General features: G+C 35.7%; 1 protein-coding gene across 1 annotated transcript in view; it reads left to right on the top strand.

Moving 5' to 3' along the window:
- The window catches only part of LOC128548371 (cytosolic Fe-S cluster assembly factor narfl-like), a 31177-nt gene extending 9711 nt beyond the window's left edge, over positions 1-21466 (top strand). The window contains exons 2-10 of the mRNA XM_053522967.1: positions 2191-2283; positions 3586-3741; positions 4686-4818; positions 5833-5967; positions 9400-9497; positions 9974-10124; positions 12586-12658; positions 16936-17064; positions 18635-21466. Coding sequence (XP_053378942.1) covers positions 2191-2283; positions 3586-3741; positions 4686-4818; positions 5833-5967; positions 9400-9497; positions 9974-10124; positions 12586-12658; positions 16936-17064; positions 18635-19034 — 1368 coding nt within the window. The 3' untranslated portion in view covers positions 19035-21466. The remainder of the gene's footprint in view (positions 1-2190; positions 2284-3585; positions 3742-4685; positions 4819-5832; positions 5968-9399; positions 9498-9973; positions 10125-12585; positions 12659-16935; positions 17065-18634) is intronic.
- The last annotated feature ends 4432 nt before the right edge of the window (positions 21467-25898 follow it).

Raw genomic sequence — 25898 nt, 5'->3', positions numbered from 1 at the left:
AAGTGACCCCGATACTAAAGGATTCACGCTTGATATCAACACTGGTGAATTGCTGTCAACTTGGAATATTCCAGAATCTGGCTTTACACATCCGCACGATATTGCAGTTGATGAGAAAAATCACATTGTTTATGTTGGTGAACTCAATCCAAGACAGGTTTCGAAACTAAACATGCCAGAATCATTATACACTGCGAGTGCTGGACTGGATAAATTGACTTTAATTGGCATTTTAGTCGCTGTTCCTGTGCTAGTCTTGATTCTTGTTATTGTTCTTTTATGGCTGCATCATACTGGAAAGTTAGTTAGGAAAACCAAGAACAAGCCAGCCCCGGTGGTAAAAGACTATAGTACTGAAACAGAGAATGTGGACAGTAGCTTGGATCTCAGTCAGTACTCTGTGTCGTATAGTCAGACAAAGGTAAACTTTAAAGTAGTGAAAATATTTCATACAGTCATGTGAAAATAATAGTTTTCTAGGCCATCTTAACAAACCACATTAATAATTGCTTCTCTCCTGCTGACCAGTCACAAACAAAAACAAAAAAGAACAAAAAAAAATGCAGCAAAATGAATTCAGTCAAGATTCACTTGTTATACTGGGATTTTTATGCCCCCGAAGGGAGGCATATTAGTTTTCAACTGTCCGTCCGTTAGTTCGTTAGTCACAACGTTAACTTTTTGCATGAAGGCACTTTACTCGCGAACCACTGCACCCAGGACCTTCAAACTTCACATGCTGATAGTTCTTATTGAGTTTACCACCCCTACTGACTTTGTGGTCACCAGGTCAAAGGTCTAGGTCACAGGGGCCAACGTTAACTTTTTGCATGAAGGCACTTTGCATGCGAACCACTTCACCAAGGACCTTGAAACTTCACATGCTGATAGTACTTACTGAGTACACCACCCCAACTGACTTTGGGGTCACCACGTCAAAGGTCAAGGTGCTGCGGGGGCATTTGTCACCATTAATGACAGCTCTTGTTTTCACCTGATATGTAAAAGGTGGAAAGGTCTGATTGGAATAGGGCATTGTTGAAATAGTTGATCTTCAGAACACCCTCTGTATTAATGTTTTAAGTGGTCATAACTGTAGGTTTAATATAGAGTTGCTGCAAACCTACCAGTCTAGACTATCATTCTTTGTTAAAACAAGTAGTCTGGTATAAACAAAGCTTTACATATTAACTATTTAAAGACAGTTTGCTTACATTAATAATAAATAATAATTTAATGTTTTCTTTAGATCTAAATAAGAAACTATTTTTTTTATAATCAACCACTCTCATTAGTCATTACACGTGATGTTTATTTTTTCATATCTGTTGATACACTAAACATGCACAAAGCTGTATTATACACTTACCAGGCTGCAGTGGCATGTTGTAATTGGCCATACACAGGACAAAATCTATATTGGCACAAGGGCAAAGCTTGAGTGTTTATACATTTTAAGGGGTGCCAATATTCAAGTAATGAGCTGTTTGTTATATAAGTCTTATTAACTTTTTTTCGTTGGCACGACAAAGGCTATTTCAGTAAATGGTTACTGTGCACGCTGCAACTTCCAGTTATTTACATCAGTTACAATACTTTTTCATGTACAATGTTGTTACTATATAATTTAACTAAGGTTTAATTACAATATTATAAAATCTATGTACTAAGTCTCATATAAATATTGTTCACATACTTTTTATGTAATGAAATATAGCTTTGTTGAAAATTGATACATTTACAACAATAAACTCTTCTAAGTTCTAATGAGAAAAAAATGTTTCTTTGCTAACTTAAATCTTGTAAGAATTGTTATTTACTGTTTCTTTTTTGCTCTGGATTTTTCCTGATTTGGGGATTTTTTTTTCTGAAAAGATATGGGATGGGCAGGGAAAACATTCTTTTAGCAACAGTAAATTGTTCATTTTACTGAAATCAAACTTCATTGATAAGACATGAATATTTAACCTTTAGCCTATTTGCAACAAGTTTTTCTGCCTTGGTGACCAGTGCAGACCAAGATCAGCCTGCACATCCGTGCAGGCTAGTCATGGTCTGCACTGTTCGTTATGCAGTCATTAAATTTTCAGTAAAAACCCCTTTGAATAATATATGGTACTGCCCAAGTTGAATAATGGACCAGTCCATTTTAGAAATTTAGCAGGCTAAAGGTTAATGTTATACTTTCAGGAGTGCATCAAACCTGTGAAGATTGACAGGACTGCGGGGAAAGTTGGGAAAATCAGAATAGAAGACGATGGCAGCTACGTCGATGTGTCAGAGGTAATGTAATATTTCATTATAGGGCAAGGTTGCTGACAAAAACTCATGTTGCCCTCACTGGCATATGTTTAGTCCTTGCTAGTGGTTGATTTCTTATAAGCAAAGATCCAGCCTGCAGGCTTTTGAAAAGTAGATAGTAGCTACAGTGTGCCCATCTTTGTCAGAAACAGTGCTCAACTATTAAAACATGCCAAGAAACTCATTATCTGATCCAATCTTTAAATTTATTTGAGCCATTTTATGAGAAAACCAACATAAAGCGTTTGCAACCAGCAAGGATCCAGACCAGCCTGCGCATCTGTGCAGTCTGGTCAGGATCCATGCTGTTCGCTAATGGTTTCTCTAATTGCAATAGGCTTTGAATGCGAACAGCATGGATCCTGACCAGACTGCGCAGATGCGCAGGCTGGTCTGGATCCATCCTGGTCGCAAATGCACTATGTTGGATTTCTCATGGCGTGGCTCATTTGTTATCTACACTATTTTGTAGAAAAGTTGTCATTTATTTTCAGAGGACAAAATATTTTAGTAGGAATCATCCAAAATATTGATTAGAAATCCGATAATATATTTATTTCTTAGTAACTTGTATCAATTGGCACTTAAAGTTAGGCAGCTTAATTAATGTGCCATTGCATTATTGTCAGTAACTAAATTGTTCATTACGTAGTAAAGTCTCTTAAACTCAACAATAAACAATAGAAAAACTGAAAGTCTGCTACCTAAACTTTTAAAATTTCAGTGAGTAATTTAAGCAGGTTTATAATGTAATGAATAAAAAATAATGATAATTACAGTTAGCCATATAAACCTGTTAGCTATGTTTATTTGAAAGTATTGTCGTTACTTGAGCATACATTTTTAGAAAACTGTTGTGTAAAATTTAAAAATATGATCTTCAATTGATGCATTCTGATAGATGCTTCTGCCTGTTAACCAAGAGTGTGGTCTGTTGAGATCCAGAGAAAAAACATAATGTACTGTTTATATTGACACTGGCTACCTGAAATTTACCATATTGAAGGTCTGTCACATGTATATAGATTTTCAGGTTTTAAATAATGTAGTGGATAAAAACCGTTAATATATATGCAGTCAATTTACAATTTATTATTATTCCAACATTTTGGCTACAAGCCTTCTTCAGGGAATAATAATAATAAGCAATAGATATAACGTGATAGTACGTTAAGTGAAAATTGCGGGAAACAGACAGCAGTATATTAGATGCAACATGCTGTTTTCAGGTTTTGAATATGCATACATGTATTTTGAGCAACTGAAATATAAATGTTTTGATAGGGAGGAAAAGAGACAAAACTTCAGAAGGCACAGATTACGTTAAATGATTGTCTGGCGTGCAGTGGATGTATTACATCAGCCGAGAGTGTACTTATAACACAACAAAGTCAGGATGAACTGTACAGAATACTGCAGGAAAATCTTCAACTGCAAAAGGTAGGTTTGTATGGTATAAAAAATCCTTTTTCTTTAACCTTTAGCCATCTGGCGGCAAGTGATTTTGCCTTCGCGACCAGTGCAAACCAAGATCAGCCAGCACATACTTGCAGGCTGATCATGGTCTGCACTGTTCACTATTCAGTCAGTAAATTTTTCAATGAACACCCATTTGAATAATAAGAGGTACTGCCCAAGTTGAATGATGGACCAGTCCATTTAAGAATATGGCAGGGTAAAGGGTAATAGTAGGGTGCTGTGAAATCATCATTTAATTTTTGTTGGGGACTCAATAATTTTAGTGGATTTTGTGGTTGAATCAGTTCATGAAATTTTATCCCAACAAACAAGTGAAATTCTCATAAACTTGATTTTTACAAAGTCACACTGCATGAAATAGTTGTTTTGACTATTACCATGAAATTTGATGATTTCATAGTACTTCATTAACTCATGCTGCAGTTTAATAGTCGTGTTAACCATTAGCCTGCTGGGGGCAAATGATTCTGTCTTTGCGAACAGTGCAGACCAAGATCAGGCTGTGCATTCATGTAGGCTGATCATGGTTTGCACTGCCCTTCTCAGTCAGTAAATTTTTGAAGTTTGTTTTGATTTGCAGAACGGAGAAATATTTACTCAGCTGAGTAAAATATTACCAAAACACTTTGATGTCAATGCAAAGTTTATCTCACCAACCATGTTAATATTAGCTGTAAAGTTGATTTTATTGTGTGTGTTTTCTCTTCATATGGAGAAGACATAGTAAGTTGCCTGTATGTCTGTAAGAAAGTTTGTTCTAAGGTCTTCTCCAAAATTATATAGAAGTTTGACCAAATTGAATTTAGAATTTAAGGCATGAATTTAATGAAATTAAAAGATCGGAAAAGTCTTTCAGAATCTAGGAGGGAAGCAGTTACTGACATTTTATCTCTGTTCTACTTCAGGATGGACAGGCTGAGCAACAAAAGACTATAGTAGTATCAGTGTGCCCACAGGCCCGGGCATCGCTGGCTGCAAAGTATGGCCTGTCAGTGACAGAGTCATCACACAAGATAACAGCGTTCTTCAAAAAATTAGGTAACCTTAAAATAAATCATTGCAGATATATTTTAAAGCCAATATACAACCTTAATTTTGTTGATTTGGCTCTAAACCCAACCACAGCCCACCCGCTTAGCTCAGTAGGGAGAGCACAGATCTGAGGATTGCGGGGTTGTGAGTTTGATCCCCGGGCGAGGCAGTATGTTCTCTGAGACAGTTTGATAAAAGACATTGTGTCTGAAATCATTTGTCCTCCACCTCTGATTCATGTAGGGAAGTTGGCAGTTACTTGCGGAGAACAGGTTTGTACTGGTACAGAATCCAGGGACACTGGTTAGGTTAACTGCCCGCCGTTACATAACTGAAATACTGTTGAAACCGAAACAAACAACATTCAAACAAACAAACTTAAACCCGACAAAAACTGATCTATTTATTAATAAGCCCTACTACAGTTATTACCATATACATGGCTTCCTATTGTTCAGAGGTAAAATCTATAATTTGCATCAGGCTTGCAAGATTGCACAACTGTAATCAATACATAGACCTACCATTCATTTTGCATAAAGAGTTAAACTTGTATAAACAGTTAAATGTTGCATCTAAACAGCCATTCATATCAGGGATTATGTTTAAATCACAAAATTTAAGTTTCAGCTGTAATCACATGTAGTGAAAGCATGGTTAGCTGTAGCACTGGCCATTTTTGGGTGCATCCCAATGACAGACAAAAAAATAGGTCCTGCTAATGTCTTAGGTTTTTGATGATTAACACCAACTGCTGACTTGTTAGAGACAGATATTTTTGATATGCACACTATATTTTTTAATACACACATAATTAAGAGTTCCCATTCATAGTAATACATACCTGCTGAAAATAGTATATTTTAGTACAAAGTCATACTGCACATACTATATATAGGTTGAAATGGTTGTTATAGTACTTTGCTTAAATCTTCAAAAATTTCATTGTTCTGAATTTTCTAACAGTTCTAATGTAGCTCTCAAGTATTTAAACCTTTTATGATGACTTTATGCTTTCAGGTGTCCATTATATCCTAGACACGACATTTGCACGGGGCTTCAGTCTGATAGAGAGTTGTCGGGAATTTGTTAGTCGGTATAAAGAATCAGAGGTTACTCCTGCTGCCTTCCCCATGTTGGCCTCAGCTTGTCCAGGTGAGTTATATACATGTATACTGCTATGGTTCTGACTATCTGCTCAAGCATGTGGACAGTTGCCAAGTCATAACCTGAAATAATTAGAGATTGTAAAAAGTGCATGTTTCCCCATACCCCTTCATTAAATGAATCCCATTCATTATTTCAGTAATCTTACTCGTGGCAATCTACCAAGTTTCTATAAATAACACCACTGTCCGCCATTTTGAAATTCCAAGCACCTGGCTATTACCGGTGCAAAGGCAAAAAATGCGTCTGTAGTTGTATTCCCAAAGTTCTGTCCCTTAGAGAAATCTCAGGGCTTCAATGCAACGTGGCAGCCTTTGACACTGAATAACCATTAACAGTCACATCTTTGAATGCCTTGGCTATGAGACTAGGGTCATAGTTCATTTACTTATTATTTCCATGAGTTTGAAGCTGCAGTGAAAATGAAAAAAAAATATCTGTCAACAAAAAAAAAAGAAAAAAATACTGGAAGTTTAGGTCAGTTAATTTTGGCGGGAGACTGAAAATTCAGGGTTCATACGCGTCAGGGAAAAGTCAGGGAAAAAATTTTTTTTCAAGGTCAGGGAATTGTCAGGGAATTTTACAAAATGTCAGGGAAATTTTGAAATTTGGAAAATGTCAGGAAAATGTCAGGGAATTTTCTGATCTGGTTAGGCAACAATTTGTAAAGGTTAAGGCAGTTTCTTCAAATATTTCCTTTTTCATGAAAGCTATCACACTTACAACAATTAAAGCATAATTTTAAATTATATGCATATATCTATATTCTACATATTTTTCAAATTCCATATAGAAGAAACTGAAAGGGGTTTGCACCCCTTACCTCCTGAGCAAATCTGGTGATGGCTATATCTAATGATTCGATCCCCTTCTCTCCTGTATAGTGTCCATTACACATAGCCATTACTATATATACATACAAGGCTCCAATAACACAAACATATGGTCTTTATTTTACACAGTTTCAATATTTGAAGAAGGATGTTTTTGTGATACTGGTGCCTTGTGCATGTGGCTAGTGCTTGGTGCATGCAGTTCAGCTTTTTAACCTTTCAGGTGTGACTACTAACCACTAACAATGAGCAGGCAGACTAGATTTAATGTTGATTGGTTGAAGGACCCTAGATATTCAGCTTGCTTGTATATAATAGTATGCAATACTGTCACTTAATTATGCAGGGCTTATTTTATGTGCGATATATAAAATTGAACATAATATTATCTACAATACCTTAAAGACATGCTTTTGCTACCAAGGTGTTTTGCATGGTATATATCCTATAGATGTTACTCTTTTTAACTGGTAATCAGAATGACAATTCCATTTTAATGTAATTTAGTAAAGCTATGTTCAGAAAAACAGTTCGATTTGGCTAATATGTTCAGGTTTCCAAAAGTAATTGCTTTATTGTCTATTGGTCATAACATAAAAACATTTGTTTGTTTGAAACAGTGTATTTGATTACTTTTTAATGCATGATAATTCATGTCATTTTGCTTGCCAGTGTGTTTTGTATAATCACCAGAGCTCCATATCCAGTTGATTTGGAATAAACAAACAAAATATTAAACAATGTAAATGTTTGTCAAAAAAGGAGGTAAGGGTTGGCTGTAGGGGTGGTGGAGGCCAACATTCTATTTTTCATTTAAAATTGAACCACTAAATGTGCACATTTTAAGATAACAAAAGTCATACTAGGTGACTTGGTTTGTATCGTACTGAACCAAAAAGTCAGGGAAAAATGCTTTCATGTCAGGGAAAAGTCAGGGAAATGTCAGGGAATTTTGTCTGAAAGAATGTGTATGAACCATGAAATTTTTGGCAGGAGATTTTTACCCTGTCACTGGTTGTAAGATCAAGGTAGGGTTGCAGCAGAAGTCTGCAGAACAAGTGTTTGCAAGTGGATAATGTTATGACACGGGTAATGTCTTGAAGATTTTGCATTTATTTACAAGTTTATACAAGCAAAAGACAAAACTTATTCTTAAGAAGATCATATTTATCGCTGAATTCAAGTGACAGATAGGGTGAGTCTTTGTTTATGTTTATGCAAATGAGCATGTGACATGACGTCATATGGTGCATTTGTTAAAAATTCGAATTACACCGGTAATACCAGGACAAAGGATAAATAGGATATAATGCAACAACCATGACTAATCAGTATAAGGGAAAAAAGCCATTGTAGCCCTTTATTGTTCACCTGAGTAACATTGCTCTTAACTAGTGTTCCAAGCATAAAATCTGCTAAAGATTAGACATGAATTTTCAAAGTGCTGTTAAATGCTGCATCTTGATGAAAATCTGTTCTTGTAGTGTTGCTGTATATGCAGTCTGTACATATGTAAAGTCATATGAGCCGTGCCATGAGAAAATCAACATAATGGGTTTGCGACCAGCATGGATCCAGACCAGCCTGCGCATCCGCGCAGTCTGGTCAGGATCCATGCTGTTCGCTAATGGTTTCTCTAACTGCAATAGGCTTTGAAAGCGAACAGCATGGATCCTGACCAGACTGCGCGGATGCGCAGGCTGGTCTGGATCCATGCTGGTCGCAAACCCACTATGTTGGTTTTCTCATGATGCGGCTCATATGAAAAGTGTCCTTTCACCTTTACTATATTTTGTTGGTTTTATGGATTATCTTTGTTAGAAATCTGCAACTTTAACCCCCCAATATGGCTGCCAGTTTTGACAATAGGAATATATTATCTCTGCTGTTTGTTATGTTTTGTAGTTGTTCTCATAATCGATAAAATGAAGTTGTTTTAGTAGATAATGTAAAATATCTTACAGTTCTTAGTTATATTTTGATGTATCCTATACATTTGAGGGTAATTGGAGATCATAACGTGAAATGTAATATCATCCATGGTGAAAGCAGAGGTTGGAATTATTTTCAAAGGTTCAAAGTATCTGCTATCAATTGTAAATTCATGTGATATTTAATTTTATTGTACAAAACAAGGTGCTTATGATAATACAAATCATGATCTTTATCAACATGATGTTCCTGGTATGAAATTAAAATTTTTCCAGCCAGTGCAATGTACATAATTATGTCTCCCACCACACAGTGGTGTGGGAGACATATTGATTTACTCCAGTCTGTGTGTCTGTCTATCTGTCTGTGTGTGTGTCTGTCACCAAACTTGAACAAAATGTGTTTGACCATAAGACCTCGGCCAAGTTCGATAACTAGCCAAATCCGCTTAGGTACTTTTGAATTATGACCCTTGAATTACTGATTGGATCCATTCGTCTAGACCATCTAATTGTCTGGACCATCCAGAGAAACTAGTCATTTTTCATTGGGCAGTTGTGGGAGACATGTGCTTTTCTCAAAAGCATCTCTAGTTTATATAGACAAATGCATGCAAAGTCCCCTTACAGTAACAGACACTTATATTGTTGATCAGGTTGGATATGCTATGCTGAGAAGACACATGGTTCCTATATCCTCCCGTACATCAGTACAGTGAAGTCACCACAACAAATTATGGGATCTATTGTTAAAGTATGTAACTTATGTTTTTCCATTTCTTGTTGGGTTAACAGCTTAATATATTCTAGTGAGGATTCCAGGAACACTATTTAGTTTAACTGACTGACAGTGTAACAAATAACAAAATTAAAAAAAAGTATAGAACAGGTGGGGTAGTTACTATGTTGTTATAGTAAGATTGAGCATTCAGCCAGTTTTAACGATTAGAGACTATTGCAAAAAACAAAGTTTCATTAAACTTTGTGGATTTTTATGAAACTTTTCATGGTTGTAAATTATCCTGTATTTTCATTAAAAAAATATGAGACTCAGTGATGAAGTTATGGCTAAGGAAGTGGATAGTTTAAATAGGGAATTATTCTGAAATTTTACTCTTTAATATCTAATCTCTGTGATCACCCTGGCAGTTTATATAATTTTTTCTTGGAAAAGTTATCTTCATCTCAAGAGTAGGTTCATACTTTGAATTACTGTGTATAAAATTTCAGGATTATTTTGCAAAGAAACTTTCAAAAACTCCAGACCAGATATACCATGTGAGTGTGATGCCTTGTTTTGATAAGAAATTGGAAGCTTCGCGTCCAGATTTCTACAGTGATATTTACAGTACGAGAGATGTCGACTGTGTTATAACATCAGGTAAGTAAAAATGCATTGAAGGGACGCATGCATTAATTACACTCTCCATCAGTTTATTAGTTTGCCCATCTGTCTGTAACACTTTGTGTTTACCTATTGCTTTTTAGCTCACCTGTCACAAAGTGACAAGGTGAGCTTTTGTGATCGTGCGGCGTCCGTTGTCCGTCCGTGCGTGCATCTGTAAACTTTTGCTTGTGACCCCTAGAGGTTACATTTTTCATGGGATCTTTATGAAAGTTGGTCAGAATGTTCACCTTGATGATATCTAGGTCAAGTTCGAAACTGGGTCACGTGCCGATAAAAACTAGGTCAGTAGGTCTAAAAATAGAAAAACCTTGTGACCTCTCTAGAGGCCATACTTTTCAGTGGATCTTCATGAAAGTTGGTCAGAATGTTCATCTTGATGATATCTAGGTCAGGTTTGAAACTGGGTTACATGCCATCAAAAACTAGGTCAGTAGGTCAAATAATAAAAAAACCTTGTGACCTCTCTAGAGGCCATATTTTTTATGGATCGTCATGAAAATTGGTCAGAGTGTTCACCTTGATGATATCTAGGTCAGGTTCGAAACTGGGTCATGTGCGTTCAAAAACTAGGTCAGTAGGTCAAATAATAGAAAAACTTTGTGACCTCTCTAGAGGCCATATTTTTCTTGGGATCTGTATGAAAGTTGGTCTGAATGTTCATCTTGATGATATCTAGGTCAGGTTCGAATCTGGGTCACGTGCCCTCAAAAACTAGGTCAGTAGGTCTAAAAATAGAAAAACCTTGTGACCTCTCTAGAGGCTATATTTTTCACAAGATGTTCATGAAAATTGGTCAGAATGTTCATCTTGATGATATCTAGGTCAAGTTCGAAACTGAGTTACGTGCCTTCCAAAACTAGGTCAGTAGGTCAAATTATAGAAAAACCTAGTGACCTCTCTAGAGGCCATATTTTTCATGGGATCTGTATGAAAGTTGGTCTGAATGTTCATCTTGATGATATCTAGGTCATGTTCGAATCTGGGTCACGTGCCCTCAAAAACTAGGTCAGTAGGTCTTAAAATAGAAAAACCTTGTGACCTCTCTAGAGGCTATATTTTTCATAAGATGTTCATGAAAATTGGTCAGAATGTTCATCTTGATGATATCTAGGTCAAGTTCGAAACTGAGTTACGTGCCTTCAAAAACTAGGTCAGTAGGTCAAATTATAGAAAAACCTAGTGACCTCTCTAGAGGCCATATTTTTCATGGGATCTGCATGAAAGTTGGTCTGAATGTTTATCTTGATAATATCTAGGTCAAGTTCGAAACTGGGTTAAGTGCCTTCAAAAACTAGGTCAGTAGGTCTAAAAAAAAGAAAAACCTTGTGACCTCTCTAGAGGCCATATTTTTCATGGGATCTTTATGAAAGTTGGTCTGAATATTCATCTTGATGATATCAAGGTCAAGTTTGAAACTGGGTCAGCTGCTCTCAAAAACTAGGCCAGTAGGTCTAAAAATAGAAAAACCTTGTGACCTGTCTAGAGGCCATACTTTTGAATGGATCTTCATGAAAATTGGTCAGAATGTTCACCTTGATGATATCTAGGTCGAGTTCAAAACTGGGTCACATGCCATCAATAACTGGGTCAGTAGGTCAAATAATAAAAAAACCTTGTGACCTCTCTAGAGGCCATATTTTTCATGGGATCTGTATGAAAGTTGGTCTGAATGTTCATCTTGATGATATCAAGGTCAGGTTCAAAACCGGGTCACATGAGCTTAAAAACTAGGTCACTATGTCAAATGATAGAAAAAACAACATCATACTCAGTTCAAAACTGGGTCATGTGGGGACAGGTGAGCGGTTCAGGACCATCATCGTCCTCTTGTTAATGATTCATTGGATTCAAATAAGATTTTACACAACAAGTAAGAGTGATGAGATGTGTCATACACAAGGGTCTCGTCTCTACCTGCAAGAACACAGACAAGGGCAGACCACATCTTGGGTATGGGATATTGGTGACATCTTCTGTTTTCATTTATGATTAGCTTGTAAGAAGATGTTGTGTCTTTTAGTTTTTCACAAATGTGTTTTATCTGTGAATAATATAAATGTCTGTCAGACAGTAAGTTACGTTGCTGTATCTATCACACTGATTTTTGTCAGTCAAAAAAGGTCAGAATCATAGCTATAGTTTTGCATGTTCATGTAAGAAATGGCTGAAATTTAAAAAAGCAATGCAAAAGCTTTGATATATGACATTGATTTGAAGTTGAGGTGTGCAAACAATAAATTGGTTTAAATTTAATCTAGACCTTGCTTCTCTCCAAGATCACTGCATATGGTTATCTTGAAAATCTCTTCAGAAACTCATTGTCATATGCCAGAATTATTTTCATTAAAGAAAAGATATATTGCCAGAATTGTTTGAAAATAAAGTGAAATGACTTGTATGTGAATCAGTATCTACATTTTATCTGTGTATTTAGGTGAAGTAGACTTGATGCTACAGAAGGAAGGCACCGCTCTGTCAGATATAGAAGACCATCCTTTAGATAACTTGTAAGTACAGTAGCCATTGTATTGAGGGATCAAACAGAGGATAGGCAAAAAGTGGATGGTCATTAAAATTTAGAAAGACGTGATGTTTTACTGTTGACATACCATGCTCAAAAAATGTTGAAAATAATAAATATCATATCTCCCACATGAAGTAGGGGAGACATATTGCTTTATTGCTGTATGTCTGTTCATCTGTATTTCAGAAAGTTTTTCACGCGACTGCTCCGACATCACTTGACGGGTTTATACCAAACTTCACAAGAGTGATCATTGTCAAGCATACTTGTGCATGTTATCAGCATTTTTAGTTTGATGATTTTCTGGAGTTTTGGCCCTTGATTTCTCAGATTTTATGATGTTTTGGCCACTTCTCTTATATTGTTGGGCTGACTTCCACCAAATGTTACTGGTGTGATCAGTGCCAAGCCAAGTTTTACATACCTCCCACATGTTCTGGTTTAATGATTTTCAGTTGAGTTATGGCCCTTGATTTGTTGTATTTTACCTTGTCCGACCAACTGCTGTGATACTAACAACAGGAATTACACCAAACTTCACTTAAATGATCAATGCCAAGCCTAGTTGTGCATATCTGAAGCATGTTTTGTTTTGGTGTTTTTTAGCAGAGTTATGGTCCTTGATTCATCAGATTTTATGTTGTTTTAGCCACTTCTCGTATATGATGATCAGTGCCAAGTCTTATTATGCATACTATTGGCATATTCTGATTCAGTGATGTTACCATTTATTTGTCATTTTTTTTATATATTTTGGCATTTTCTCTTACATCTTCTGGCAGATTTCCATCAAATCTTACAGGAGTTTTCAGTGCATAGCTGTACATAGGATTGGCATATTCAAAGATTTTCAGCAGAGTTATGGCCCTTGATTTATCATATTTTCCAGTGTTTACATTACTGGCTGTATACAATTAGTCTGAATTTCACCAAACCTGTTTAGATTAAATGATTTTCATGACCCTTGATTTGTCAAATTCTTTGATCTTTGCTACTTTTCATATACCACTGGTTGGAATTCCACCAAACTTCACAGAAGTTACATGTACCACTGCCAAGCCTATTTTGTGTATACCATTGGAATATTATGGTTCAGTGGTTTTCTTGAGTTATGGCCCTTAACTTTTGGTCTTTTACAATTTCTACATGGTAAGGGGTGGAAGACGTAATATTATGTTTTCCCTGAAAAATAGTCTCAAGTTCATGATTTGTTTTAAGATGTCGTAAACCCCGGTCTGGGGTTACATGTTCGACGAGGACCTCGAATGTGGTTGTTGGCAATGTTCTTATTGCTCGAGTTCTGGGGTAAATGTTCAGGATGACCGACACCACTGGCTTAATTAATTCAAGGAAAAGCCAGATTCCTTATAAAGCCACTTTCTGGGCTATTTCAAAGTTATTATAATGCCAAGTGCTGTAGTAATACGTTTAATTATTATAACACCACTTGGACTATAAATTGGGAAAATCAACACATTATGTAGAATTAAATGAAAACACAAGAGTAAGTCCAATTTTATAAATCTATTAAATCTAAAGTCCTATAGCTCAAAGAAGTATAAAATACACAGAATGGCAACTGGCTGTAATCTCGCGTGAGCTCGTGTCAGAGCGTGATTCGGCGTTATCTTACTAAAAACAAACATCGGCGAGCATGGAGTTACAATTTGTACCTTTAAAACTACATTTAAAATACATGTTAGCTTCTAAAACAAAATTAGTTTAATGTGAAATGGTCTTAAGACACGAAGTACACGGGGTTTTTTTGCCATCGAAAGAAGCGTGGTCATACGGTGATAATTATTTTACCGATGAATAATTGCTTTCGCATACAAAATGGCGCGTGGAGAAAGCGCCACTTCCGGTAAACGAGATCTCGTTTTTTTGTCACGGGAGGTTGGCGAGATTTGCTCTATATGCCTTTCAAGTTGCCAATCTATTTATTTTTATAGCTCTTTGTATAGCTCTCATATCCACACATTCACAATTACAAAGATATAAATTGTCAACTGTAAAACTTCTACAATTAATATATTACACCAGTTAAAATATTAAGATATGTGTCAATATTATCAGAAAATTCCACAACTACATGTATTCCAAATACAGTAATTTTCTTAAGCAAATAAATTAGTCTCCAAATTTCTATTTATTCCCCAATAAAGTCCAAAGTTCCTAAAATTGGCTCTAAATTTCCAATAATTTCTTAACCAAGAGATGTGTTTAATCCAAAAGTGTAAACTAGAAGAGCCAAGAAATAACTGATAAGCCCATATTTATAGAGAAGCACCAAAGATGCTGCAATCTGATTGGTCAATGACATTTTCCCAAATATGTAAAACTTTTCTCACTAAATGCAAGAAATCGAATAAATGTCATCAAAAGACAATTACATAAACACAAACTAGAAGAAAAACTACACCTTATCAGTGTATTTCAATTTACAAATAATGCTTTAAATGTACTTAAATCAAGTGTCAAAGAAATGACACACAAATTCTCCCGAAGATATCCAATATGGCTGCCAAAATCAGTCTTCACATCTAAGGGCCATTTTTATAGGATTACAACAGAACAAGGCTTCTAAAAAATCTGTAAAATTTCATATAACTAAAAATTAATATCCTTGACATGATAGTAAAGTTTCAGACCTGAACAATATCTCTAAATATTTTTAATAAATATTTTTATTGGTCAGCTCTAGTCACATAAGAAATTGACTAGCAAAAATGTAAACAAAGTAGATTTTTCAAGATTACTTTAAAGCTACATTATGTCATGTCCTCAAACTTTACATAAATATTAAGACATATATTTACAATATATTGAAAGTGGAAATACCATGGCAAAATATAAAATATGTATTTAGGAGCATTTAATGGTTTCTGCTGATAAACTTTCTCGAAGTCGGGAGTTTTTTAGGTATATTTTTGGGAATAACTCGACCAATATTTACTCAATAAGGGTCAAATATTCAGCAAAGCTCCGTCATAATGTATTCTTTAATGTATGGTAAAAGAACATGGTAACTTAAACTATTTATTTAGATATTTACAAAAAGCAAAATATTTCTGTGCCAAAACCCAGGTTTACTACAAAGATATTGAACACTTCTCCCACTCCACAGACTGTTGTAATTGCTTGTAAAGATATTAATTGTATACACTGGCAAACATACTCTCAAATTAGACGGTTGCTGCAACCTGAATTGGTACATAGTCCTTTAATAGATACTTCTGCAGACTGTTTCCTGCTGTGACCCATTTAATGTGATTGCTGGTCGTGGAATGAAGTTGTTGTTTAACATTAGTGTAGGATTTATAAGGGGTCATTTAATAAAAGAAGTTCTTCCTTAAACCTTATCATGCTGGACAAGATTGGTTCTACCTTTGCGACCAGTGTAGATCATGATCACTCTGCACATCCGTGCAGTCTGATCATGACCTGCACTGTTCACCATTCAGTCGGTATTTTTTTGGTATGCACCCCTTTTAACAGTTAATGGTACTGTCCAAATTGAAAGATTGACAAGTTCATTATAGAAATACAGCTGGTTAAGGGTTAAAACGTGGTTTTATGTATGTTGTCAACTGTATGTAATCTTTTCTTGCTGGAGTTGAGAGAGATTGAGATTACAATACATTTGTGTGGAAAATACCTTTACATAGTGATAAGCATCTTTGTTATGACATTGTCAGATAAATAAATCCAGTTTCTTTCACATTTACACAGTTTTTGATCTAAAAATTTTTTAAATACTGTTATAAATGCTGTAAGAATGAAATCTTGCCTGTCCTATGAGAGTGAAATCTTGCCTGCCCTGTGAGAGTGAAATCTAGCCTGCCTTGTTAGCATGAAATCTAGTCTGCCCTGTGAGAGTGAAATCTAACCTGCCCTGTGAGAGTGAAATCTAGCCTGCCCTGCGAGTGTGAAACCTAGCCTGCCCTGTGAGTGTGAAACCTAGCCTGCCCTGTGAGAGTGAAATCTAGCCTGCCTTGTTAGCATGAAATCTAACCTGCCCTGTGTGTGTATAACCTATCCTATGCTGTAAATGTGCAATAAAATTGAAGCCACTACTGTTTGGTAGCAGAAAAAGTGAAAATGAAGTAAATGCATTGCAAATGCTCTCCAAAATCAATGCTGTTACTTAGAAAAGACATTTTTTTATCATGTATCACAAAAAAGGTCATTGGTTGATTTCTGGTAGTAAATTTGCTCTAGTATGTGCCTGTAGAGACTAACTGTTACCAATATTTTCAGATTTGGAAGTGCAGATATTGTCAGTCACATCGGGGGCGGTTCTGGAGGATATCTTGAACACATTGCCAGATACGCTGCTGAGGAAATACTTGGTTTCACTGTTGAAAGTCTCAAATATAAAACACTGAGGTAACTTCATCACCTATTGTTGAATTGTATTTATTTTAAATTTAAAGAAAATATTTTCATCTTCTGTTAAATGTGTGAATTCCTTCTTCATATCAAGCTTGAAAAGAATTGGAACCACTGCCTTACCCTTGCATGATCTTAAGAGGCGCCTAATAGGGTCTTAACACTTGGTTTTGCAGTAACTCTGTGATTCCAGCAGGTATGCAAATTTTGATTCCATACCTCATGTTTTTATTTCAAAGTAAATGAGATGTGGAACCAAAATTTGTAGTCCTGTTTGGCGCCATATAACCTATACTGTGTTGGTGCGCCGTAAAACCCAAATAAATAATAAATAATCATATCAAGCTTACACTTGAGGAATTGTGGAGACTGAAGTGTTAAGCCACTCTCATCAGAATGCTCCTGAAAATGAATATATGAATATGCAAACCTGTGCAACCCTACATAATTATAAAGATCATGCTCAGAATGCGAAGTGGTCTTTTAGTGCAGGAAGTCTTTATTGACAAGTTAATGGAAACTGAAAATGTTTTTTTTTTTATAAAACCAGTGGCCTTTGAAGTAAGGTTGTGTCTGTTCACAGATGGTCTCTAACGCAAAGTTAACAGTAAAATATAGAAGTGAGCAGTGCATATGTGTTGATTGAAAAGTTATTTTTATGCCCCACTCCCCCACACTTGGCAGTGAGCACCAATGATCAGCATGACATGATTATTTTGTGCAAGAACCATAACTCTGGCCTTCTTCTATTGTGAGTTGTCTCTCCTTATTGAAAGTTCTTGTCCAGGGCATAACTCTAAAAAAAAACTGTAGAGAATGTATGCAAGTTGCATACAATGATAGATGAAACTTAAAGGAAGTGCAGTGAACATGGACCTTAATATACCCATCTTACTTTTTGAATTATCTCCCATTATTGAATATCCATCAGGATTTCCTGTCCAGTCTGTAACTGTCATTCATGGCTGGATTTCAAAAAGACTTGGCACCTATGATGATGTGCTGTGTGCAAGAACCATAACTATACCATTCTTCCTTTATTAGTTATCTCCCTTTATTGAACGTTCTTGTCCAGGGCATAACTCTAAAACTTCAGTAGGGAGTATATGCAAATTGCAACCAGTGATAGAGGACATTAAGTGCAGTATACATTGACCATAATATACCCGTCTTACATTTAGAATTATCTCCCTTTAATTGCTAAAGGTCACCTTTGAACAGAGACCACCTGGCTGTAAAGACTATCAGTGGCATATCAGACTTGACATCTGCCATGTATCTTAATCTTTGAATAATGACCACCTGAATAAAAACCACTGTTTGTCTGTCGCAAATGCAGTCTTTACATGTTTGTGTGTATGTGACAGTATGTAAAAGACAACATAAAAAGGGACAAGAATATTTAAGCGGAATAATTGCCTCTTGAATTTACAAGAAATTATTGAATATTTGCTGTTAATTACCAAGTTTTGAGGGATTCATTTTGATATGTAAAACATGTAACTGATATTTTTGATAAGACTGACCATTTGCTGTATGTCATAATATTTTGTATATTTTTCTGCAGAAATCAAGACTTTCAAGAAGTGACTATAGAAACAGAAGGCAAACCACCAATCAAAATGGCTCTTGCATACGGTTTTAGAAACATTCAAAATATAGTACAAAAAATCAAACGTGGAAAGTGTCCATACCATTTTGTTGAAATAATGGCCTGCCCTTCAGGCTGTACTAATGGAGGAGGACAGATAAGGCCAGAAGGGGAGGTTACTCCAAAAGAGAGACTGGTTGCAGTGACAGAACTTTATAATTCAGTAAGAACTGTAAATCCTTGGACACAGTCTGATATTCAAAATCTTTATGCAGACTGGTTAGGTGGGACAAACAGTGAAAAGTGTAAACAGATGTTACGTACACAGTATCATGAAGTGGAAAAGATGACAAATGCTTTAGCAATAAAATGGTAGAAGAGTGCAAAATGACAAATACCGAATAGTTACGTCTCCCACCAGTGGTGTGGGAGACATATTGATTTACTCCTGTCTCCTGTGTGTGTGTCCGTTTGTCTGTCTGTCTGTCCGTCTGTCACAAATCTTGTCCACACTCTTTAAGTCAAAGTAATACATGTATTGGTGCATGGTTGACTCAGATACATAACTATACAGATGATTAGGCAGTTGTGGGAGACATGCGCTTTTCTCAAAAGCAGCTCTAGTTTTTTAAAATTTGTGGTGCTACTTGATTTAGTATCTTAGTCGTGTTTGGATGCCAGGACAATATTTATATGTTATTAGATTTGTATTGAAAAATATGCATAACTTCTGCAGCTGAAATATTGCATTACTCAAGAAGCACAGTAGAATTCAGCAAAAGAACAAATCATATAATTTGTATTGCTGTTTTTCAATTCTTAAAGTTGATGTACTGAAACAATTTATATGTAGACATTTATAAGGGAACAAGATTTTTCTTTTCTTGGTATTGTTGTTGTTAGTAGTAATTCTTAATTTATGACAAGCTGATATGAAAGTTATGCCAGATATTGACCACATAAATTATATTCTAGAGATAGACTAACACCTACGCTGTATATGCTCTTGATTGAAAATGAATATAACTAAAATAAATTCAAAAGGGTTTTTTGTGTGTTTTGTGAAGGAGGTTGTTGGTATGAAATAACTATTCAGCTGTCTTACAAAATATTTCTGGTTCTTCCCATGAGCCTGCCTTTGCCTGAAATAATTCTCAAAGGAGCACCTGGGATCTTCCTCCACCATGAAAAGCTTGAATGTCACCTTATTGTAATGTCAGTGATGTCAAACCCAACAAAAAACATCAACATAGCATGAAGTTTAGATAGAAAATTTATTGCTAGATTTCTCGACCTTTGTATTTTTTAAAACCTGAATATTTATTTTATATTACAAATTCTATGTAAATGAAGATTTTAGAATAACTCGTGCGAGCTAGGAAAAGCTGGGCCCATATTCATCAACATTAAGTGTGTTAAAGTTTTGTTTTGCTCCATCATAGATGAATTACAACAGACTGTAATGAAACTTTACATGAATATGCAGTCTGCAGTTACAGACTTTGCTGTACACAAAAATGGGGCAAATTATATTTCAGTAATTGGCATTTTTGTCGAGCCCGCTTGCGGATGCGAAGACTATAAGATTCTTTCACTGGTTATAGTGCAGATGGGAATTTCCGGCCTCGAGGGTAACTGTTTAGGTGGTAACGAGGTTCCTGCCGAGTTACCGGCTAAACAGTTACCCTAGAGCCGGATATTCCCATCTGCACTTATAACCAGTGACAGAATCTTTTTCTTGCATACCGATATCAAGATAAAATAATAAAAATAAAATCAGTCGAATGGCTTTCCTTTTAGAACTATTTCTTATAGCAGCGTATTTAAACAAAGCGCGGGAAATCAACGTCCTTAAACAGGAAAGACGTCATGACGTTTCAAAGACAAATAACAATGTTTAGTTCCGGTTTTGTTTTATCAGTTCCAGCGTAACGTTATGAATTTTTGATAAAATAACGTGTTTTGAATCGAGAAATATACTATCAGGAACAAAGAGGAACTGTCAAGGTATTGGATTTTTATTCTGTTTTTCAAAATAAAATATAAATAACTACATAAATCTTCTACATATATGTAGTTCGTAATACGTCATTTAAAGCACGAGAGTCATCTTACACCCCGGGGTGTAAGATGGATTTTTCCAGCACCGGTAAAAATACCGGAAATCCCCGTCTGGTATGCAAGAAATAGTTGTCTGAATGACTGTTCGGTGTATGTCTGCGCTTCTATCTGTACGGATTTGTTTGTCCGTCTTGTTTATATTTGGCATGAATGTTAACCTCAGTGAAAGGGAGTGTCATGCGCAAACCCCAGGTTCCTATCTCAAAGGTCAAGGTCACAGTTGGAGGTCAAAGGTCATGTCAGATCTTATCTGGCCCATAACTTTGACATGCATTGAGGAATCTTGTTTATATTTACTCCAGGTACCTATCTCAAAGGTCAAGGTCACAGTTGGAGGTCAAAGGTCATGTCAGATCTTATCCGGCCCATAACTTTGACATGCATTGGGGAATCTTGCTTATATTTTGCGTGAGTGTTTAACTCACTGAGACTGACTCTATCTCAAAGGTCAAGGTCACAGTTATGGGTCAAAGGGCGGGCTCAACACGTTGCCCGTGGGCATCTAGTTTATTCTTAGTTTCAAACTTGTAACTTTGATGAGTACGAGCCCAGCTTTCTATAGCACCACAAGAAGAAAAGTAGATAAAAGTTGTAGTTTTTTGTAACACTTATTTATATTGTGTTTGTTTAAATGTTAAAGAAATTTTGTGATACAAAGAAGAAACGAATAAAGTATTGAAAAAAGTACCAGTAAAGGATTTTTGTTTTGAGTTATAATGACATTTTTAGCTCACCTGTCACATAGTGACAAGGTGAGCTTTTGTGATCACCCTTCGTCCGTCGTCCGTCGTCAGTCCATGCGTCCGTCTCGTGCGTCCGTGCGTGCGTCCGTCAACAATTTCTTGTCTGCACAATAGTGGTTTCATTTATGATTTTATTTTAACCAAACTTGCACACAACTTGTATCACCATAAGATCTCGGTTCCTTTCTTGAACTGGCCAGATCCCATTACAGGTTCCAGAGTTATGGCCCCTGAAAGGGCCAAAATTGGCTATTTTGACCTTGTCTGCACAATAGCAGCTTTATTTATAACTTGATTTTTACTAAACTGGCCCACAACTTGTATCACCATAAAATCTCGGTTCTTTTCTTGAACTGGTCAGATTCCATTATGGGTTCCAGAGTTATGGCCCCTGAAAGGGCCAGAATTAGCTATTTTGACCTTGTCTGCACAATAGCAGCTTCATTTATGATTTGATTTTAACCAAATTTGCACACAACTTGTATCACCATATGATCTTGGTTCCTTTCTTGAACTGGCCAGATTCCATTATGGGTTCCAGAGTGATGGCCCCTGAAAGGGCCAAAATTAGCTATTTTAACCTTGTCTGCACAATAGCAGCTTCATTTATGATTTGATTTTAACCAAACTTGCACAAAACTTGTGTCACCACAAGATCTCGGTTCCTTTCTTGAACTGGCCAGATTCCTTCATGAGTTCCAGAGTTATGGCCCCTTAAAGGTCCAAAATTGGCTATTTTGGCTTTTGCAGCCATATAGAGACTTCATTTATGGTTTTATTTGATACAAACTTCCAAAATTTCTTCAACAACAATAAATCTTGGATTCCATGACAAATCAGATCCATTCGTAGGTTCCAGAGTTATTTTATATCTGATTACCTCCCCTGATTGTAATCAAAATGGATTTATATCAGCTGGAACAACTGATACGGGGACTGGAAACCGGCATTTATCTTATCTTATGCTGTCGTCCAATCGAAGCGTATGCCGTAGGTTATTCTGCTATTACTCAAACACTTACGCCTTACAGTTTAACTCGTCCTTTCAGTGAAAATCTGGGAAAGTATTTGTTGAATTTTTGGTTGAAAACAAAAGTTCTGCCATGAAATTATTGCCTGCATCTGTTTTTAAATGGAAAATATCTACATTAATGTTACTTTTCGCCCTGTGAAAATGGCTAAATCTAGACTTGTCTTACCCAGAGAGAAAGATGTCGTTTTTTACATGATATTTGCCTTGTTGATTCAGAGCATTTAGAACAAAAAAATTAGGACATATTTTAATGAAAATAGCAAGTCAAAACTGTAAACTGTTGCCTGAAAATATTTGTTTATGATATTGCTCTGTTCTTCACCATTTAAATGCGTGTTAAACCTAGATGATTTTCTGCAGTTTTATCTTAAAGTTTGGAATACTAAATGTAACTTCGTTGTCGGCCTTTTTTTAAAAAAAAATATTGTTATTTTAATTTAAATACATTGTATTTTTCACACATCAGTATTAAGATTAAATTTATTAAACTAATTTTTGGAGTTTAAACAACAATTTCGTTTGAAACATTCCCTACGTTCAAGAAGAATGTTTGTTTCTGTATGTAGAAATCTGACATTATAAACAATAATTATAATTACGGCTCTACAAGATTAAGAAAAGTATCAGCTTTCTGTTATTTTCCATTTTTTTTATTCAAATCCAACAAAAATCGGCCCTTTGATAAAGGTTTGAAGTTACGTGGTAAAATATTTCTTCAGGGAAGTGAGCTCGAGTTAATTCATAATAATTAAGCATATCACCACATGCAGTCGCATGCTGTTTTTTGCTTCAGAATCCCTTTAGATCAATCTCTGATCATCTAATTATCGCCACTTAACATGTGACTGGTAAACCCTTTGAACAATAAGTGTTATAGCTCCATGATTAACATGAGGTAATATGCTAATTACACGCTAATCGATAGTGGCGAAAACAAAATATCGATCGCCAATGACTGGTCGATATTTACAGGTATGGACGACAGCATAATACAGATAAATGTATTGATTTATACGGAGTTTCTACTCCCCGTATTAGACCTTCCTGATATCAGTAAGTACTTATAGGACTTATTTGAAATTTCATTATTGTCATTAGTTGGACTGAGCCAATGAGGGTAGATAACTATGGACTGATTTTTTTGTCAAATTACCTCCCTTTGTTTCAAATTAAAATGGGTATATCTCCGTAACTAATGAAGATACTGATCTGAAATTTCATTTATGTCAACAGATTTATTTGGCAGATCCTTCTTTTGTTAACTTACAATCATTTTTTTTAATTACTTCCCTTTTACGTTACTATAAATAGCTTGTTTTTAGTAACTTTTTTATTATTGGCCGTAGGGAAAAACTGAGACCACTTTTCTGTGGTACAACATGGATGGTACCTCCAATTTTTAGGTGTATTTTGACATATCTGTACCTTGTAAGAATTTTTGTTTCTTTTTGGTTTAATTTCTTCCCTTTGTTGTTCCTGTCCTTTGGACTTAGATATTTTTTCTGAGGACCTTCTTGTCCTCAAGTGCAATGATAACAGGTGAGCGATATAGGGCCATCATGGCCCTCTTGTTGGGTTGTTATTTTTGGTTGATGTAACTCTACCTTGATTGAAATACATGGTTCAAAATAATTGTTATTGTTCACCCAGCCTGTTACATTATAGGATTTTCATAACTTTAACCTGAAGATGTTTTTAGGGAATTCCTATAATTTTGGATATGTCTTGGCAATAAAAGTTACAGCAATGTCTTCAGATTCTATCCAAATTGAGAATATCCTAAGTAAATATCGAGACATTTATTTAAAAAGATAACATGAAAATTTTGATAGAAAGAATAACCAGACTTTGGCTGGATTGCCTCTATTTCAGTTTCTGCAAGGGGAATCACTCCTGCATTACAGTACATTGTATGTGTGTATGTTTTGTTTTTCGACTTTTTTTTTGTTTAACGTAGCACTGACAGTAAATATGGCAATTTTCCAGTTATTATGGTGGAGGAAGACCCCAGTTTTCCCTCTGTGCTTTATTTGATCACAGGCGGGCTCCTGGGTAGAACCACTGACCTTCCGTAAGCCAGCTGGATGGCTTCCTCACATGAAATATTCAACGCCCTGAGTGAGGCACGAACCCAAATTGGTGAGGAGCAAGTGATTTTAAGTCAGCGACCTTAACCACTTGGCCAGAGAGGCCTGGTATGTGTGTATGGTTTAAGTTACAGAGTACGTGTAATAACCAACAGTAACACATAGGAGCATATCATCTGTGTAGTAAGAATGTTAGTCATTTTAGTTGCAAGTTAGATACTGAATATGCCCGGATTGTAGAAGCTTTGCTGGTTCTTTAGCATGAAAGGTGTAAAGCACCCAAACACGGGAGTCTTATCTGGAAGTTGGTGATTTTAGATGGATGAGCAGAGGTTCAGACTATTTTTTCCAGCATGCAACCACCACACCCTTGGCACCCGCCTTAGTCTGAGTCTTTTCATGGACATTGTTTATATATATGCATTTATTCTATAAGGTTCTAAAAAGAGGCAATCCTAAATTCTACACTTTGTTACATTTCAGCTGCTCTTATCTCAACCTACATTTAACCAAGAAGGGCAAACATTTGATCCCAAACTGGATGAAATTAGATTTAACTGGTGTGTATGTCAATACAAACAGGTTTAGAAGCAGAAAACTGTTTTTCCTCCACAAATGGTGTGTAGAGGGTTACGTGGAGCCATTGGCATATGTAAAGTAACCATTCTAAAGGTTTGCAGAAATGGCAGTACAAACTTTGAAGGATCTTGTGTCATTTTAATTCTATGGACGAATATTAGAAAAATCACTGTTTGAATTTTGGTGCATACACATTTAGAAGAGTTGTTTTTATTGCAATGCCTTCTCCAGATGAGGAATGGCTTGTTTACACATTATAGTTTTCTTCTTTTTTTTTCATATTATTTTAATCAAAAAGTGAGAAGTTGATCAATATTGAAGTCCAGTTTATAGAGATATGCATTACTGATTTACATTTAGTCTGCTTTTTCATGTTAGAAATCTACGAATATATTTAATTTTGCGAGAAATTTGAGTTAGCACCAAATAATACAGATTTTTTTTAAATGAAAATCTCTGAAATATTTACAATGGTTTGATTATCATGTGTTGTAAAGGTTCAGCCATAATGCTGTGAAATCTCATTTTCAATATTAAAATTATAAGAATTAAAAAAAGTATATCTAAATGTTAGAAACACAAATAATATACAATTTGGATGGAAATTAGACAATAATCGGTTTGGAATATTGACATTGTATGGGCTAGCATTTTCAAAATGCTACAGCTATTTTATA

This window comes from Mercenaria mercenaria, chromosome 14 (assembly GCF_021730395.1).
Source record: "Mercenaria mercenaria strain notata chromosome 14, MADL_Memer_1, whole genome shotgun sequence".
Classification (NCBI taxonomy): domain Eukaryota; kingdom Metazoa; phylum Mollusca; class Bivalvia; order Venerida; family Veneridae; genus Mercenaria; species Mercenaria mercenaria.
Note: the sequence above shows the minus strand (reverse complement) of the source record. Positions and strands in the feature narration are given on the sequence as shown.